This window comes from Chiloscyllium punctatum, chromosome 5 (genome assembly GCF_047496795.1).
Source record: "Chiloscyllium punctatum isolate Juve2018m chromosome 5, sChiPun1.3, whole genome shotgun sequence".
NCBI lineage: Eukaryota > Metazoa > Chordata > Chondrichthyes > Orectolobiformes > Hemiscylliidae > Chiloscyllium > Chiloscyllium punctatum.
This window is the reverse complement of record NC_092743.1, coordinates 30,514,046-30,533,375: the sequence shown is the minus strand read 5'-3', so window position 1 is coordinate 30,533,375 and position 19,330 is coordinate 30,514,046. Positions and strand designations below refer to the sequence as shown.

Genomic DNA, 19,330 nt, shown 5'->3' with positions numbered 1-19,330 from the left:
GATATGGTTCTTAAGTCAAAAGGGATAAAAGTGTATGTGAAGAAAGCAGGAACAGGGTACTGAGTACAGGGTATGAATGATAAGCTATGGTAATATTGAATGGCAGTGTAGGCTGTAAAGGCTACTCCTTTAATTTTCTGTTTTGATGTACAGACTGAAGTTTGAAAGTTAAATGGCTGGTCTATGTCCTCCTGAGTTGAAGAGGAAAGCTGAAGGAAAGTTATATGGATCAGATACTTAAACATTTCAACATTGGGCCCAGAGAGCAGCTTTTGATGAGGCAGCCAAATAATTATGTTTCTTTACTCCAACAGTGGGCACTCCTTTTGTTCATAATTTTTTCCAATCTTTTCCACTCCTTTCTTTCTTCTCCTCTTACCTTTCAATGCTATTAACGCATCACACTTGACATCTTCCTTTAGTTTTGCAAATAGGATAATGTTGTGTGGACCTTTTTGTAGTCCACATGTGAAGTGAGGTGCTGCTGCTTCTGCATCTTGTAGAAACTATATGACATTAGAAGGTGATTGTGACATTTGCAATGAAGGAATGAGTCTTTGTAGCTCATTTGACTAGTGCTTCATAGGCGGTATTAAGACCCATGTGAAATACTGGAATGTGGCTAGAATTTTTAGCCCACACAGTAAGTCAATGCATGAGGTCCACATGCAGAATTATATAACAAATGTCTTGACACCTGTACTGTGGTGTTTGTTTAATGCTTCATCGGGTTGCAAATTGTGCGCATGTAGAGCCTGCTCTTTTGGGTATAATAAACTCACTACACCCACTCCGAGTGTGGTGGCAGTAGCCCTTTTTCATTCTGTGCACATTTTGAATGAGATTGAAATATAAGATAGGTGGCAACTCTTGAACTGAAGCTCAGCTTCTCAATTCAGGTGACTCCTGAACCTTCATGATGACTTCCCCTACTCCTTTTAGTGATTGTCAAGTTTGCATCTGAGCATGCTGCCTCCAAACCCTGCAATTGACTTGCTAAATACCCCTGTACAGCACTCATCCTGATAAATCTCTCCTCAGCTTGCAGTAGACATGCTACTGTGAATTGACAGTGGCCCAAACTCCCTGACTGGGTAGCCCTGACTAATGACTAGACCGCTACGTAATTTCCACAAGCTTCCTGACTGACCCATAACTAATCCCTGGAATAGTTGCTTTGGACATGTAGGACTGCCCACTGTCTACTCTCCAGACAGGAGTAAGGCAAACCACCTGACTCTGACTGGCTCAAGTACCCGAATTATTGCATCTAACGTCAAACCTATTGTGGGCAATTCTCTTGATGTGTGGGACCTCCTAACTAAAAACAGTACTACTTGAACTGACTGATAATTATTCCACTTCACTTCAGTTTTGCCATTTTGTTGCAGCACATTCAGTATCTCAATGTATTTACAGCATAGGCTGCTGTATGTGTTACTGATCACTGTTTACAACCATGACCAGCTACCTGGATTTGTGTATGCACTAAAAGGCAAGACAGAGGTGCTGTTAACATCCCAGAAGGTACGAAGTGAATGAGCAGTAAGAAAATATGTGAAGATGCCTGAAGTTAGCCTTTCTCTTTTGATGAAACTGATGGCTTTTCTTGCACATGTAATAGCATTACAGTCCAAGGTGTTGGCATGCTCCACTGTGCAGTATTGGGTGGACAACTGCTATAAGTGGATTAGATATGTGCTATGAAAATGTGGATGAAATTGATGGGTGTCTGATGCCAGTATACACCAGAGGGAAAGGGGGCAGCAAGAGGAGTTGGCAAATGGTCACTGCCATGGAGAATAATCTGAAATGTGGCTGCTGACCAAATTGGTGGCCTGGAGGAGCAAACAGTTTTCTGAAACTAGCTACCAGCTCTAACTTTTTATTTTGGGAATTGTTGCTGTCTTTTTGTTTTCTCCATTGCTTGGGAGAAGCATACTGCATATAAATGAGTTGAGGTTGGGTACAAATGAGATATATATGCCTGAAAATGTGTTTTGCTGGTGAGATTTGTCATTTTTGTCTGTTCAAACCTTGAATGGAAAATTGTACTTTTTCTAATGTCAATTCATTTATTTTATCAATATTGCCATATTTTCCAAACTGACTCACCATTGCCATCAGCTGCTTGGACCTAACAATATGTGAAAACATAGAAAATAATGTTTAGCACAGGAGTGCAAAAGTACAAATCTTGCAATTTTTGCTATTAAAAACAAAAGCAGAGTTAACCTATCAGGTCCAAAAACCGTTCTTTAATTCTGTTTTGAAAAATGATCACTGGACTCAATGTTACCTCTGCTTTTTCTCCAGAGACGCTGCTAGACCTTTTGAATTTCTTCAGCATTTGTTTCGCAGATAAGGGAATCAAAAGCTAAAAGGGTAGATTGTAATGTGGAATTCAAAACACAAACTGACCAGCCATGATCTTGAACTGCAGAGCAGGCTTGAGGGATTGAATATTTGCCTTCTCCTCATTCGTATATTTGAGGGTTGGACAGCACAGTGGTTCAGTCGTGAGCACTGTTGCTGTTTAGTGCCAGGGTTCGTTTCCAGCCTTGGGCAATTGTGTGGAGTTTGTACGTTCTCCCCGTGTTAGCATGGGTTTCCTCCCACACTCCAAATATGTGCAGATTAGGTGGATTGACCATACTGAAATTGTCCATGGTGTTTAGGGATGTTAGGCTATGTGGATTAGCCATGGCAATGTGGGGTTACAGGTTGGCAAGTGGGCTGAGTCTGGATGCGATGCTCTTTGGAGATGCGGTACAGATTCTAAGGGCCAAATAGCCACTGTAGGGATTCTCGGATTCTATTTAATTGAATATTTAAGATGCTAAAGTTGATACATTCAACACCATGTATTTCCTATGTAGGATAATGTAGAAGAGAGGCCATAGTTTTAGGTTAAGGGGTAACAGATTTAAAATAGATGAGAAATTGCTTCTCTCAAAGGGTTGTGAATCTATGGAATTCGCTACCTCAATTCAATGGAAGCTGAGACATTGAATAAATTAAAGAAGATAGATTTTAAGTTCGTAATGGGTTGAAATGTTATGGAGAGTGGGCAGGTAAGTTTGTTGAGGCTAAAATAATTCATGATTGTATCCAAACAGGCGAGAGTGGCTGAATTGCCTAATTGTTGTGTTTATATGTTTGTATACTTGAAATGAAGAAGTGGTTAGGCAGGAAACTGGAAATAATGCAAAGTGCCAGGAAAATCATAGACATGGGTAGGAAGAAGTTGGGCAAGAGGAAAAATAATTGAGTTGAGATGAGGGGTAGAAAAGTTCATTGGAGCAGGACAGGTTGAAACTTGGATCTGTCTGCTTGATGATCTGGTTCATCTAATCTGTTTAATATAGAATGCATTTGATTTGTTTGCCCTAAAAGTGATGAGGTACTTGAAAGATGAGGAAGAAGATGCTTGAAGGAGCTTAAACCAGACCTGGATAAACATTAGATGTATCTTGGTGGTGTCATATTGGGCTTGGTATCCAAGAGTCTGGATGTATTGGATTTGGAGAGAATTGCATACTGCAAAATAAAAAGCATATACTTAGCTTGTAAACTCGAATTCTGTTTGTTTTTTTTTCAGTAAACCTCTTGTTCTACAGATGGCTACAAAAATGTCAAATGGTGTGCCCCAAAGTTAGCACTTCATAGTACTTGTATTGTGCACCTGGCTCAATAGTCACTGATAGAGAACTTGTAAGTGGAATTTACAAAATGAATTGGTTACAAAGATGAAGCACTGCACCCCATAATCTGCTGGTTACAGGATGATTTCATGTGCTCAGACCTTTTACTGGAAAACAGATTACAGATGTTAAATGTGAACATCCAATTCCACTGAACTTAAAGAATTAATTCCAAATCCATCCATTTCTGAGGAGTTATTAGAAAACGCTTAGAAATTATCAGTCTTATATAAGTTTAATTTGAATCGGGGTTGTAAAAGAACTTGATTGAGAATAGTGCTTTGAAGTTGGTTGTTGCCCTAAATCCTCTCAGGTTTTGCTGATCACCAGAAAGGAATCCGTATACAGCTCATTTTTTTAAAACTGAGGACTTGAGCTCTGTTCTTTTATATAGTGGTCCAAAACACTCTTGATTTACTGCATAAAATCTAATGTGATTTGCTTACATGTTTTAAGTGTTAATAGAAGTAAAGCTCAATCTTTAATTTGAATTCTAAAATTAATATAATACATGAAATATCTACACGATTATGCTGCTGTATGCAAAAAAAAATTCAGAAGCTTAAATTGTAGTCAATTTTTTTACCAGTGGCAGAATAAGAATTTAGAAAATCTTTTTTGTTGTTGTTTTTGTTTTAAAATCCAATTACAGGTCGCTTGGCTGTCAGTGGCAAGATGTGATTTTATTTTTGATCCTTTTGTTTCTTATTAAGCACTACAGACATATAAATGAAATGGTAGAACCATTACTGGCAAAACTGACCAGGTTGAAGTGGGCTCAGCTGCAGCAGGCCTCCAAGCTTCATGATCTATCTCTAATAAATTATTAGGTACGGAGCTTGAAGGAGTTTGACAAAGCTGTTGTCACTTCAAAGATCTCTCCTATAAAAGTCATAAATGCTGCCCTTATGTAAAACTTGAATATACTTTTTTTCTTTTGATAGAAGATTTTGTGTTTGATCCATGTTTGCAAACAGGGAATTTTGCCATTTCTTGATTGGGACACAATCAATGAGTGGTGTTATACACAGATAATTTATAATATAAAATAATACTTGACACTACTGCCCTTGCAGCATTTGCTGAGGGTTCACAGCTAAAAGACTTTAAAACACATTCAGATTGGTAGACTTTGAATGTTGCAAGTGTCTATATTCAACTTTGTCTTGGCACAATAATTGATTAACCTCTGACACAGTATGCTACCATTTTCTAATTTATGAAACTGCTTTCCTAAGCATGAAGGTTTTTTCCTAGTAACTCAATTCTGCAAAATGTCAGGAAAATGAAGTTAGTTGATATGAAGTTAGTTAGTAATGTTGAAAACCAGTGATTAAAATGAAATGTTGATTATTTATTTTCTCCCCATAATGATTTATTGGAATGAGAATCTGTTTTTGAGAAACCTGACCGAGAGGAACCTGCACTAAAAGCAAATGTTAGGTGAATGATTTAGATGACAAAGCATCCTTCCTGTAAACTTATATAGTACATCACTAACAACCCAACTTTGGCACTCACCATTGTTTCCAAAAATCACTGCAGGAGACTTTTTGAGAACCCCTTCAAATACTCCACAATATCTCCAACCGCTAACAAAGGCCTGTCATGTTGACATTGAAATTCCTGCGCTTCTACCAAAATAAATCCTGTGCTGGCACTTCCCCAAAATGACTGGAACTAATATAGTGAAGCTCTCTAAAAAGAGGTGATTTGAATCCCTGTAACAGAATGCTATCATCCTTGCTGGCTCACTGATTTGAGTATCTCCTGGCACTTCGCAAAGATCCCTTGTTGGGCACCTGAGACATGGGTCCTGCAAAGGCAGTATCACAATTTGAGCAGTCAACAGATTGCAAAAGCCCTGCAAGACTCAACCAGATAAGTGGTGGATTGTGGATTAGTGGTGCTGGAAGAGCACAGCAGTTCAGGCAGCATCCAAGTAGCTTCGAAATCGACGTTTTGGGCAAAAGCCCTTCATCAAGAATAAAGGCAGTGAGCCTGAAGCGTGGAGAGATAAGCTAGAGGAGGGTGGGGGTGGGGAGACTGGGCGCCTCCTCGCAGAGCGCTTTAGGGAACATCTCCGGGACACCCGCACCAATCAACCACACCGCCCCGTGGCCCAACATTTTAACTCCCCCTCCCACTCTGCCGAGGACATGGAGGTCCTGGGCCTCCTTCACCGCCGCTTCCTCACCACCAGACGCCTGGAGGAAGAACGCCTCATCTTCCGCCTCAGAACACTTCAACCCCAGGGCATCAATATGGACTTCAACAGTTTCCTCATTTCCCCTTCCCCCACCTCACCCTATTTCTAAACTTCCAGCTCAGTAACTGTCCCCATGACTTGTCCGGACTTGTCCTACCTGCCTATCTTCTTTTCCACCTATCCACTCCACCCTCTCCTCCTTGACCTATCACCTTCATCCCCTCCCCCACTCACTTTATGCTACTTTCTCTCCACCCCCACCCTCCTCTAGCTTATCTCTCCACGCTTCAGGCTCACTGCCTTTATTCCTGATGAAGGGCTTTTGCCCGAAACATCGATTTCGAAGCTACTTGGATGCTGCCTGAACTGCTGTGCTCTTCCAGCACCACTAATCCAGAATCTGGTTTCCAGCATCTGCAGTCATTGTTTTTACCTAAGTGGTAGATTGTGTCTGGTCACACGAATGCCCCCAAAATTGTTGAGTTCACAAAAGAGCTAGTTGATAAAATGCCAAGTAAAACATCATCGTCTACTATACCAGACATTGACTTGAATCCTTTCAAATGATACCACCATCATAGTGTCGAGGGATGTATAAGTTAGATGGATTTGCCATAGAAAATGTAGGGTAACCGGGATAGGGTAGTAGAGCAGGTCTGGGTGGGATGCTGTTTGGACAGTCATTGTGGACTTATTGGCCTAAATGACCTGTTTCTGCACTGTAGGGATTCAGTGATTCTATTCTCTCCCCAGGCAAGACCATAAGAAATAGGAACAGGAGTAGAATTTTGACCTGTCGAACATGCACTGTCTTTAAATAGCATCATGGGTAATCCCTAGCATCCACTTTCCTTAACTTTTCCCATGACCCTTGATTTCCCCTACTGGTGAAGAATCTGTGTGAAGTAGCTTTTCGCTGCAATGAAGAAAGGATAGGTAACCAGAGGAAACAATGTCTCCTCCACCTGGAATATTATCTTCACCTAGGCCAAAAGGACTCCTTTAGTTGATTGGACTTGCACATTAATATAGTGGGCCATCTGCTGTATGATGAGAGACTTGACATGCTCAAATGAAGCGAGCTAACTGACAACCAAAAAACAATGATTGTCCAGTGTGTGATTTATTAACTCCGGAAATCTGTCCTTGGAGAAATGCTTTCTGGCCGACTTTCAATTGCAAGATGTTTTGTCTCCAGATGCGGACCAAATAAGCAAATAGTAGCGAATGGGACTAGGTCAGATTAGGACGTCTGGTTGGCACAGACAATTTGAACTGTAGATTGTTTCTGTGCTGTATGACTTCATGACAGGACATTAAAGGAAATCAAATGCTCGTCCTGCCATTGGTCTTTTATAGAGTCTGATTTAAAGGACTAATTGTAAAGCTCTGAAATATAACCCCTGCGTAACTTCTAAGAATAAAGCTAAGTCAGTTAAATGTCCATTTGAGTGATAAAGTCAATTTTCTCCGATCTTCAGCAGTGGTCTGCCACAAAGCTCAGCACTCTCACTGATACTGTTCAGTGTCTGTAGAAGTGGTATGTCACAATTGAAGTTGTACAGATTTACTTAAACATATTTTTGTCCCTAGCAATGCAAGTAGCCACCTTCCATTGATGTAAATCCATCTTGGAGACTACAGAAACATTTTTAGAAGTTGAATTTCAAGTCATCCCATAATGCAACAGTCACCAGATTCCTACTAGGCAGTACAATTGCTCAATTGGCACCACATTCATAAATGTCCACTCCTTCCTACACCAACACTCAGTAGTAGCAACAGTGTGTGCTATCAGTAAGAAGTACTGCAGAAATTTGTCAAAGTTCCTTAGACTGTACCTTCACAACCCATGACAAACTCCATCTAGAAGGACAAATAACAAAAAGATGGAGCATTATCACCTGACTAAAATTCCTGTCCAAGCCACTTGGACTTGGAAGTATCACCGTCCCTTCACTGTCATTGGGTCAAAATCCTGGAATACTCTCCCTAAAGGCATTGTGGATCTACATTTTGTGCACACACTGCACTGGTTCAAGAAGGCAACTCACCATCACCTTCTCAAGGGTAAATAGGGACAAGCGATCAGTGCTTCACACATCAGATGTAGTTCTTGAATAATTTTAAAGCTGAGTACTTTGCAGCACTGTAATGGATCAGAAATACTCACATTCATTTGGTTGATATCCAACTGAACGCTGCAGAGTGATGTATCATTGGATCTGATGAGCAGATCCCAACAACCCATCGGGCTGTAGCACAGCACTTCCCCACACATTCACTGCAAAACCACAACTTGCTAGGAAGTCCAGTAAATCAAGGGATTACTTGCATCCTCATCTATTCAGATATCAAAAACACCTGATCACTGCTTGAAGTTGCATTTTTGGACCAAGAGACCTAAGCTTTTGACAGTGCCCCATTGACCCTGTTGAAGCTTTGGTAGCTTCACAAGAATTTACTAGCAAACAAACATATGAGTTAGAAACAGTAGACAAGTTGGATCCCTGCAGCCAACTCCCCCATTTATAAGATCAGAACTGACCTGATTGTAACCTCAACTCCACATTCCTGTCTATCCTGTTTTAACTGACCATCTCTGCCTTAAAGATATTCAAGGAAGCTGCCTCCACCATCTTTTGAGAAGAATTCCAAAGACATATGATACTTCAAGAGAGGAAATATTGCATTTTCTTTGTCTTCAATTGGCAAACTGCAAGTGGAAACATCCTCTCAACCCTCAAGCTGTTAGGCCCCTCTCAGGGGCTTCTATGTTTCAATCAAATCATCTCTTACTCTGCTGACTCTCAAAATGCTCATTAATGACTCAGTACATGAAATTTCTAATCTTTAATCTTTTAAGAAGCTCATGAGAAAATGAGAAGTTTAAGACACTCCAACATGCAACTATGGTCACTTGGGACAAGTCATGGAACATATAACAGCTGTTCGATTCCGAAGTCTAAAGGAGGCATCAAGAAATAGATTTTACTATTCCTGAAATAACAAATTGATTCAACCACTTACAGTTGTTGTTCTATATCTACATCCAGTGTGAGAGTATGTTGTTTAGAGAAGCTGGACTAGATCAGTTAAGACTGAATTCATTGGAATTTAAAGAATGAGGGAGCACAATTTCGTAGAAACCTAAACAATTCTAATAGAACTAGACAATGTAAGATGGATGTTGCTGTTAACCAGGGAGTCCAGACCAGGACTCACCAGGGTTACAGGGTATGCCACTTAGGACTGAGATGAGGAGAATTTTTTTTTACACAGAGGGTGGTGACCCTGTGGAATTCACGACCACAAAAAGCAGTTGAGACCAAAACACTTAATGTTTTCAAGAAAGGGTTAGAAATATTTCTTGAGACCAGGAACAAGATATCGTGTTGGATGATCAGTCATGCTCATGTTGAGTGATGGAGCAGGCTCTAAGTGCCAAATGGCTTACTCCTGCTCCTGTTTTCTGTTTGTTTGTATTTATTTGTAAATACTATGGTATGGTATCCATAGTAACTAGTTTTTGTTTAAAGTGCTTAAGTTCTACATCTTTCTTTCAGAGTCAGCATCATTTTTAAAATATTTCAGTTTGATCTGTATCATAAATCTATTGTTCTGATTTTCTGTACACCATATATTTAAGCTGCACTGCAGGCCAGCTGGACTCAATTGATAACCGCACCAGACGCTTAAATGTATGACAGGCCGTCAACCAGTTACCTCATGTCAGTGACAATGAAGAATTCTGCATTACTGTTTGAGCTTGTCAGTGGTTGTGACAGCTGCCAAGGGCGAGCAAAACATGTTAACAACTCCAACAGCTGCAGAAAGAGTGACCAAATTTTAATAAAGTCTGTTTATAGCCTAACCAGTGAATTCAAATAATAGGCTGCTTGAAAGCCTCTGCCTCCAGTCGTCCTTAGGCTATCCTGGATATCCTGAAACTTCACAATATTGTACAGGTTCACAATATTGAACACTACGAGTTCTTTACTTTCGTCCAACTGGGATGCTTTAGAGTGTCATCAGTCTATATGGAATCGGGATTTCCAACAAAGCCTGAAAGCCAAAACTACATTTACACTGGTATAAAATTTTGAGGGCCAAGGAATTGCAGGATATTTGCCCCAATGTTTTCTCACTGTTTTAAGTTAATTAAATTTGTATGTTTTCACATTTGAATATGTGGAGTAGTTTAGGAATTTGTGATAACTGGCACAAAGTAAATCAAATCAATAATGCTTTTTTTTTGGAGTTGAGGAACAAAGGAAACGCTCCTTTTCACCTTAATAGTGAACTAGATGAGTTTCTGATGTTGCATTACAGGTGCAATTATCTTGAATATCCCGTTGATGAGAACAACATGTAGCTTGACTGTTTACTGTTGGCAAATGAATCTCAGTCAGTGAAGAAGGGTGGGAGATTGTTGGTTTAGTAAGTTGATGTGTAAGGAAGACTAGGTGAATGTAGTTGAGGCAATTTGGCAATGAATTGGGAAGAGAATTGGAAGATTGCCCTGGAAGTATCAATAACATTGGGACTAAGAAGGTTGTTTTACTGATGGGAGGGTGTGGGATGAAAACAGCCATTAATAGTCTGGGTTATTTGCATGTGAGTCCATGGGGATGCTGGGTTTTGCCTAGATTAGTCCCCTAACTGCTTAATAGAAGTTCTTGTGTGCTCTTGATAAATGCAAAGCTTAAGAACCATTTTCTTTTATTTCAAATGTCCAGATGCCACAATGTTTTGTATTTGTAAGGGTGGAATCAATTAGTTGTAGTTGGGGAGAGAAGGAAGCATTGTAAGAAAACAGCAAGGCTAGGGATCAGACGTCTGCTTTCAGATCTGGACAGTGCATGCTGCTTTCTGCTCTGTTCTGCACTCTTCTAGCTCACACTGAGCATTTATGTTCTTCCTTGCATGTTGCAGCTGAATTTCTAGACTTGTATATCTCAGGATACACTTAAAATTTGTCAAACTTCAAATATGTTTAAAGATAACTATTTGGAATCATCAACCAGAAACAAGCTAAATTGGATTGTGAAACTTTTTAAAAATGGAATCGAATCATTAGCAGCTCGGAGTTTTGAGGGTTCAAGGATATTAGTATCTACACAGTTCATTTAGAGTTAAGAACTTAGAGAGCTTGCCTGGTGTCAGAAGAGTCAATGGTATGCATTTTAACTACCTGCCAGTGACTGGCACTTCTGTTTTCCTTCAAAGTTTTCCTTCACTGGCAAACGCGACTGTCCCAGTGGGTTCCCAGTTGAGATATACTGTTCGGCTAAATTTGTGTTCTGGCCAAACAGTTGTACATTCATGCATGTCTAATTATTGGCAAGATATTAGTAAGGTATTTTATGCCTTCCTGTTCAATTTGATAGGCCTCCTCTGCCAGCCTTGCTTTATTGTTACCCATGCCTTACAATTTACTCCCCTTCACTCTTGGAAAAGCAAACTACTGTGGAAGCTAAACATTTGAAGTCAAAGCAGAAAATACTAGAAATAATCAACAAGATAGGCAGCACCTATTTAAAAAATAGAGATTTAAAATTTCTTGTCTGGCCTTTCATCAGAACTTGTGATGAAAGCTCATTGCCTCAGAATGTTATCTCTATTGCACTCTGCAGAGCTGCTGCCTGACGTGATGAGTATTTGTAGCTCTAACACGTTTTTGTTTTCATCTTCTTCACTCTTACCATGTGTTCCATTGTTATGGACCAGACCAAAACCCCTCAAAATATATTAAGAAGATAACTTAAACCCAAAGTTTTCTTATTTTAATGACAAGTGCCAGGCGTTGCTTTCTGGATACAATTTGGTCAAACTACCAGTCTTGAAGCAAAACATACATTATTCCATATGTTATAGTTAAAATACAACAAAAGAAAGTGGAATAACTAACTCTGTTGGCAAACTTAACAGAATAATAGATTATTTAACTACCATGAGTAACTGCTTCAATGTAGTACCATCCTGTAAACACACCCTTGCAAGGGCAAATTTAATAAAATGGATTATCTCTCATGCAATTCTACAGTGCAAGAGAAGAAAAACATGAAGAGAAAACTCAGAGTAACAGAGAGAGAGATTTATTGCAGCTTCCATACTCCACTTCAAGACCCCAGCAACTGCGACTGAAAAGTAAAACTCAAAATCCTGGTTCTGTGGAAGCTTGACCCCACCCACTCAGGCTACTTCTATTATTCCAACTTTAAAAATAAAACACAAGACACCTCAAACTATTTACTCTCGTGGCTCTGAGTAGACTGTTCGTCATTTTTGTCTCAACCTTTCTTCATTTAAAAAAAAGATGAAATTCACCTCTTAAAGCCATCGTATCATCATAACATCTATATGCACAATCAGGGATAGTCAAGGAAATACTATGTGACTGTCTTGATAGACTTTGATAATTTAACCCTTTTTCCAAGTCTTCCCACCATTAAATGGATGAGAAACCAGATGACTTTGTCGAGATCCAGTTTTTGCAATTAGCCTTATTACTTTGGTAACTTGGGCACTTTCATGCTTTTGGCATCCCATCATTTGACATCTTTCAAAAAAGTGGGATCAGCCTTTCTTCCTCTAGTTATGTTCATGTCAGAAAAAAGGAGCTATTTCTTTGGTATAATCTATTTATTTCAGATCTCAACAAATAGACTAAAAGCAATATACTTCCAAGTAGAAGATGCATTGCAGTTTTGCAGGATGCCAAATAGTTTCAGGTTAAAATGAGTACAGTTTGTAAAAGATTGAGAATAGAGTGGCCATTGGAAGTTATTTTGCAGAAATGTTTAAATATGCAGTGTGGTGTTGCCTGCAGGTTCTGTTTTATGAATGAAGGAATGTTGCCAATGTCTCTTTACAGGCATTTTAGAGATAAGTCTGTCAAATGTAGTCGAAATAATCAGGTATTAATAATTACTGATTGGAAATGTTTTGTTTTAAATCTTAATCGGGCATATTCAATGCAGAATTATTTTTATATAGAGTAACACTTTGAATGGAGTGAATACTACTTCCCATTTATGAATCTATATCAAGGTGTATTTTATATTAAAATATAAGCCACTGGTTACCCAGCTTTCTTGAGTTTAATTTTACTATTCAGGAGAATATGAAGTACACAATGTAAATGATTACAAAAGACATTTATATTATCTGCTCGTCTGATTCTAAACTCTCTCTTTTTACAGTGCTTCTGATTACTATGATTATGGCCATGGCACTAGCCAGGAGACATATGAATCATACGGTTAGTAGTTTATAATATAAATTAATTGTCTTGACACTCTAACATTGTTTTCATAACAGGTTATTGGATTTGCTTTTCTTTCATCTTGTAGAAATTATTAGCGGTTTGTTAGAAAGTGCTCTTTAAAACACAAATCATCTCAAAAGTACATATTTTTTTTAAAAATGTATTCATTGAAGTGAGCCCACCAGATAGGGAAGCATTTATTGCCCATCCTTAATTGCCGTTGAGAAGGTGGTGGTGAGCTGCTGGCTTGAAATACTGCAATCTATTTGGTGGAGGTACGCTCACTATGCAGGAAATCTATGTCTGTGTTTATGCCCCACATAATCTACTTGCAAGGCTCCCAATGGTTGCTTAAAGATGATTCTTCGCTCAAAGAAGTTGTTTTCCTGTATGAAAAATTAGTGCATATTAGTGCATAGAGCATAGTGCATATTAATAGTGCATAGAGCACAAATGAGTTGCAGGGCTACCACCATCTTAATTTTTCAAATTTGGAGTTTCCGGAAGAGAGAGTCAATCCAAAAGGATGAGATCTTGTTCTCAAGCAACTGCAGGAGTATCTCATGACTATTTATTAAATTTGTCTGGATACAAGTGGCTTACCAAGACAATGTGGATGCAATCATGTTAAAAAAGAATTTGACATCCTCAGGAATGGTAAGTACAACTCTTGTTTTAATCCTTTCAACCACTTCTATCATTCCTTCACCTGACTGTCAACAATTCGCTCCTCTCCATCACGTAACTAAATATCCAGCCACAGGAACTTACTGTAGCAACTGTCTTTGACCGCCCAGGTGCACATGCATCTTTCTTTACTACCTACATTACATATGACCCTTCACATCTCCTTCACATCGTTATATTTAAGCAACCATCACCTCATCTCAACAGCCCACTGATAGAATCATAGAATTCCTGCAGTGCAGAAGCAGGCCATTCAGTCCATCAAGTCTACATAAAACCTCCAAAGAGCATCCCACCCAGTCTCACCAGCCTTGTAACCCTCAACTTCCTACGTCTAATCCACCTAGCCTGAGCAACCCTGGACACTGGGTAATTTAGCATGGCCAATCCACCTAATCTGTACATCTTTGGACTGGAGGAGGAAACTGCAGCACCCTGAGGAAACCCATACAGACACTGGATGTGCAAACTCCACACAATCATTCAAGGCTGGAATTGAACTTGGGTCCCTGGCGCTGTGAGGCAGCAGTGCTAATCACTTGAGCCATTGTGCCACCACTGGAATATGCCAGTTATTTGCCTTTAATATCATTATCTCTCCACCGTTATTAAATCTTGCTTCTTCTCTATCTTGCAGTGTATGCTCTAGATTGATAAACTCAATCTCTGTCTATTTACATTTTCAACAAGTATTCACTATATCTCACCTACTGTTTTTGTAGGAAAAGGCAATACACAATGCTAGTGAAAGAGCCAAATGATTTGAGTGAGGAATCCAGAATTATAACCTTCACACAAGCATATCCAACACTGATCTGCAATGAACAATGGGTAAGGCAAGGATGATGACTTGCCTGAATATGGGGTTTGCATTTTACTTACAACCCTTCACTCAGCTGTATTGTCAAAAGTACAGATGTTTGACTTTGATTTGCCATTCTAATCCTTGCTCTTTTCCTCTCTCCCCTCTGAGATTCTTGAAGACTTGTTGGAGAAGGATAATTCCATTTGCAATACAGCACAGGATACTGCATACTCTCTCAGGTTCCTGAATGATTCTCCACTTAAGTTAGATAATGAAGCACAGAGGTCTGCATATGGTGAAAATACATGTGTGATACAGATGCAAGGATAATTCAGAAGGTGTCTCATTTTGGTTTTCTCTCCATCTCTCTTCTTGCCTCCACCTCCCAAAACACACACTCCACCTTACTCTGTCTTGCGCTCTCTCTGTCTGTCTCTTGCAACATTTTCTTTTCCGTGGTCCCTTCTTCGTCTTCCCTTACCCCCTTCTGTTAAGTAGGATGGAGATGAGGACTTCAAGAGTCCAACCATGAAAAGAAAACCATTGGCTTTTAACAAAGTTTTAAAAGGATGTGTTTCAGCACTGTGCCTGGAGTCATTATCAGCCCGTCTGGTGCCACCTCATCTGGCATCAGAAATTAGCATTCTACCTGTAATGGGACTCTCCCAAAGGGAGTCTACATAATAAAAAATATTATGTAACTTTGGTGGAATCTCAAATGGCTTTATATACACTTTAGGATTTACCTTGGAGAGTCAAACTGGTTGGAACAGCAAGAGACTTTCAGAAATGATGAGCCTTGGCTCCACAACGCAATAGGGGTGGTGTATTGGATGTGAATATGCAGTCTTGGATGTGCAAACTCCACACAATCATTCAAGGCTGGAATTTATAAAAATGACAAACAGCAGTGGCCCCAAAAATGAACTCCAGGATGAACATCCCCCCTCAACCACCATTCTCTTCTCTATCTTCTTTTAGCTATCCAATTCCTGATCTAAACCGTTAAATCGCCCTCAGTCCCACACCTCTGTATTTTGTGCAATAGCCTACCATGGGAATCTCATCAAACACCTCACTGAAATCCATATACATCAACTGCTTTACCCTCATCCACCTGTTTCATCACCTTCTCGAAGAACTCAATAAGGTTTGTGAGGCAAAACCTACCCTTCACAAAACCGTGTTGACGATCTCTAATCAACTTATTCTTCTCTAGATGATTATAAATCCTATCTCTGCTAACCTTTTCCAATATTTTACCCACAACTGAAGTACAGCTCAATTGTGTATAATTATCAGAGTTGTCTCTACTCCCCTTCTTGAATAAGGGGGACAGCATTTGCTATCCTCTAATCTTCCGGCACTATTCTGGTAGACAATGACGACATAACAATCAAAGCCAAAGGCTCTGCAATCTTCTCCCTGGCTTCCCAGAGAACCCTTGGAAAAATCCCATCTGTCCCAAGGGACTTACTTTTCTTCACAGTTTCTAGAATTGCTAACACCTCCTCCTTGTGAACCTCAATCCCGTCTAGTCTAGTAGCCTGTATCTCAGTATTGTCCTTGACCACATTGTCTTTTTCCGGTGCAAATACTGACGAAAAATATTCATTTAGTGCTTTTCATATCTTCTTGGACTCCACGCACAACTTCCCACTACTATCTTTGGCCCTAATCTGACTCTAGTCATTCTTCTATTCCTAATATAGAAATTTGGAGGAAAGCACCCTGCTGATTAGAGTCATTACTAGCACAAAAAATGATAGTTGTGGTTGGTGGAGAGCAGTGGTCACCGGTCATGACTGCAGAATTTTATCCAGGGTAGCACTCTAGACTTGTCTATCTTCACGCACACAATCAGAAATTGCTGGAAAAATCTCAGTAGGTCTGGCAGCATCTGTGGGGAGAAAGCAGAGTTAACCTTTCAGGTTCAGTGATTCTTCTTCAAAACTCCAGCATTTTTTGTTATTTTCAATATCTGCCGATTTTTTTTTTTTGTTTTTCACTCATCTTCAGTCTCTTGATTATTGGCTTTCCCTCTGTCATATAGTGGGGATGTTGTTGTTGAGTGCACAATGTTTAGCACTATTCATGACTTTTTGATAGAACATTACAGTGCAGTACAGGCTTCAGGGCTTTTCTTGATCCTATCTGCCAATGACTTCTCATGTTGCCTCCTGGCTCTTCTTAGCCCTCTCTTTAGGTACTTCCTGGCTAACTTGTAACTCTCAACTGCCCTAACTGAGCCTTCACACCTTATCCTCACATAAGCCACCTTCTTCCTCTTGACAAGAGATTCAACTTCTTTAGTAAACCACAGCTCCCTCGTTTGACTGCTTTCTCCCAGCTTGACAGGTATACACTTATCAGGGACACGCAGTAGTTGTTCCTTGAATAAGCTCCACATTTCAATTATGTCCATCACCTGCTGTTTCCTTCCCCATCCCATGCATCCTAAATCGTGCCTAATCACATCATAATTACCTTTCCCCCAGCTGTAACTCTTGCCTTGCAATATATACCTAATCCTTTCCATTACTAAAGTAAATATAACCGAAATGTGGTCACTATCATCAAAGTGCTCATCTACCTCAAATTCTAACAACTGGCCGAGTTCATTACCAGTACCAAATCTAATGTGGCCCCGCCCCTTGTTGGCCTGCCTACACAATGTGTTAGGAAACCCTCCTGCACACATTGATGGATCAGTTTTTGTCCAAAAGTACTCGAACTATAATATTTTAGACAATATTTAGAAAGTTGAAGTCCCCATAACAACTATCCTGTTACTCTCGCTGCTATCAAGAATCATCTTTGCTATCCTTTCCTCTACATTTCTGTAACTCTTGGAGGCCTATAGAAAACTCCCAACAGGTGACCTCTCCTTTCCTGTTTCTGGCCTCAGCCATACTACCTCAGTAGATGAGTCCTCAAACGTACTTTCTTCCACCATAATAATGTCCTTAACTAACAATGCCACACCTCCCCCCCTCTTTCACCATCTTCCCTGTACTTACTGAAATATCTAAATCCTGGAACCTGCAACAACCATTCCTGTCCCTGCTCTATTTATGTCTCCAAAATGGCCACAACATCGAATCTCAGGTACCATCCCAAGCTGCAACTTCACCCATGTCATTCCAGGTGCTCCTGGCGTTGAAGTAGACACACTTCAAACTACTTTCCTGCTTGTCGGTACAGTCTTGCAACCTTGAAACATTATTTCTGAGCTCACTACTCTCAACCTCCTGGACACTGGAACTGCAATTAGGTTCCCATCCCACTGCTTAATTAGCTTTAAACCTTCCTGAAGAGCATTAGCAAATTATCCAGGTATCTGAAACCCTCCCTTGTGCACCATCCCCATAGCCACATGTTCACCTCCTCTTTCTTCCTAGCATGTGACACTGGTAACAATCTAGGGATAACAACTCTGTTTGTTCTGTCTCTAAGCTTCGTTAGTACCTATGTGGACCATGAGTTAGGGCTGCTCCCCCTCCCCTCAGAAATTCCGAAAGCATGGTCCTAGACATCATGAACCCTGGCAGCTGGAAGGCAACGCACCAACCGTGAGTGCCTCTCGTTCCCACAGAATCTCCTATCTGATTCCCGTAACTATGGAGTCCCCAGTGACTAATGCTCAGCTTCTCTTCTCCCTTCCATTCCGAGCAACAGGAACAGACTCTGTGCCAGAGACCTGTACGCCATGGCTTATCCCTGATAAGTTGTTTATATACATGCGTGCACACACAAAAAATGGTATACTTGTTATTCAGGGGAATAGTCACAGGGGATTCCTACACTGTCCGCCAGTTCACTTTCCATCCCCTGACTGTAACCCATCTGCCTTTTTTCTTGTGCCTTTTTCTGTACCTCCATGTAACTCCTTTCAATAATTCCCTCCATCTCCTGAATTATCTGAAGTTTATCCAGCACCAGTTCCAGTTCCCTAACACAGTTTTCAAGGAGCTGGAATTAGTTGCACATTCTGCAGATAGTAATGACCCTTACCTCCCACATTCTGCATGAGGGCCATTTAACTGCCCTTACCTCCAATCCCACTATTCTAAACTCCCAACGAGACCATTAAAAAATACAAAAACAAAAAAAAATTACCTTACCAATCTGGTGCGCAGAACCTTTTTTTGGTTAGAGGAGGAGGAGGATGGATTATCTAAGTAGTGTTTTGGGTAACGCACCCACCCAAATATATTACTTCACTTACTCAGCAGTCCTGTGTCCCCTCCTGCTCAGCGCACACTCCGCCTGTTCACAAGGTAAGTTTTTAAAGCAGTCACTTACCTTCCCAGCAGCCCCTGGTCCTCACTCCCGCTCTTTCTGCTGCTAAACAAATATGTTCCTGAAAAACCGGAGATCATTTCAGGCTTGGGCGGATAAGTTGGAACTTTTTTTTTTCACCCAGCCTGCCACAAGAGAGAATCCAATCATTGCTCCTTGATGCTTAAAGGCACCACCATCACTGATTCCCCATTCACAATATCCGGGGTTTGCCATTGACCAGACACTAAACTTAGTGATATGAATATCACGGCTACAACAGTCTAGGGCTGTGAACTCTGCCTGACTTAAAGCCTGTCCAGTATTTTTAAGGCACAGGTCAAGAGGAATAATCTTCACTTGGTTGAGTAACT

The 19,330-nt window shown here is 40.3% G+C and overlaps 1 protein-coding gene across 2 annotated transcripts in view; it reads left to right on the top strand.

Annotated features, from left to right (window-relative positions):
* Nucleotides 1-19,330, top strand: part of LOC140476958 (KH domain-containing, RNA-binding, signal transduction-associated protein 3-like) — a 170,287-nt gene that overhangs the window by 131,990 nt on the left and 18,967 nt on the right. For both annotated transcript variants that reach the window (XR_011960634.1, XM_072569981.1), the window contains exon 9: nucleotides 13,119-13,177. Coding sequence is in view for 1 of the 2 variants with exons in the window: in XM_072569981.1 (XP_072426082.1) it covers nucleotides 13,119-13,177 (59 nt within the window). In the remaining variant the exon portion in view is untranslated. The remainder of the gene's footprint in view (nucleotides 1-13,118; nucleotides 13,178-19,330) is intronic.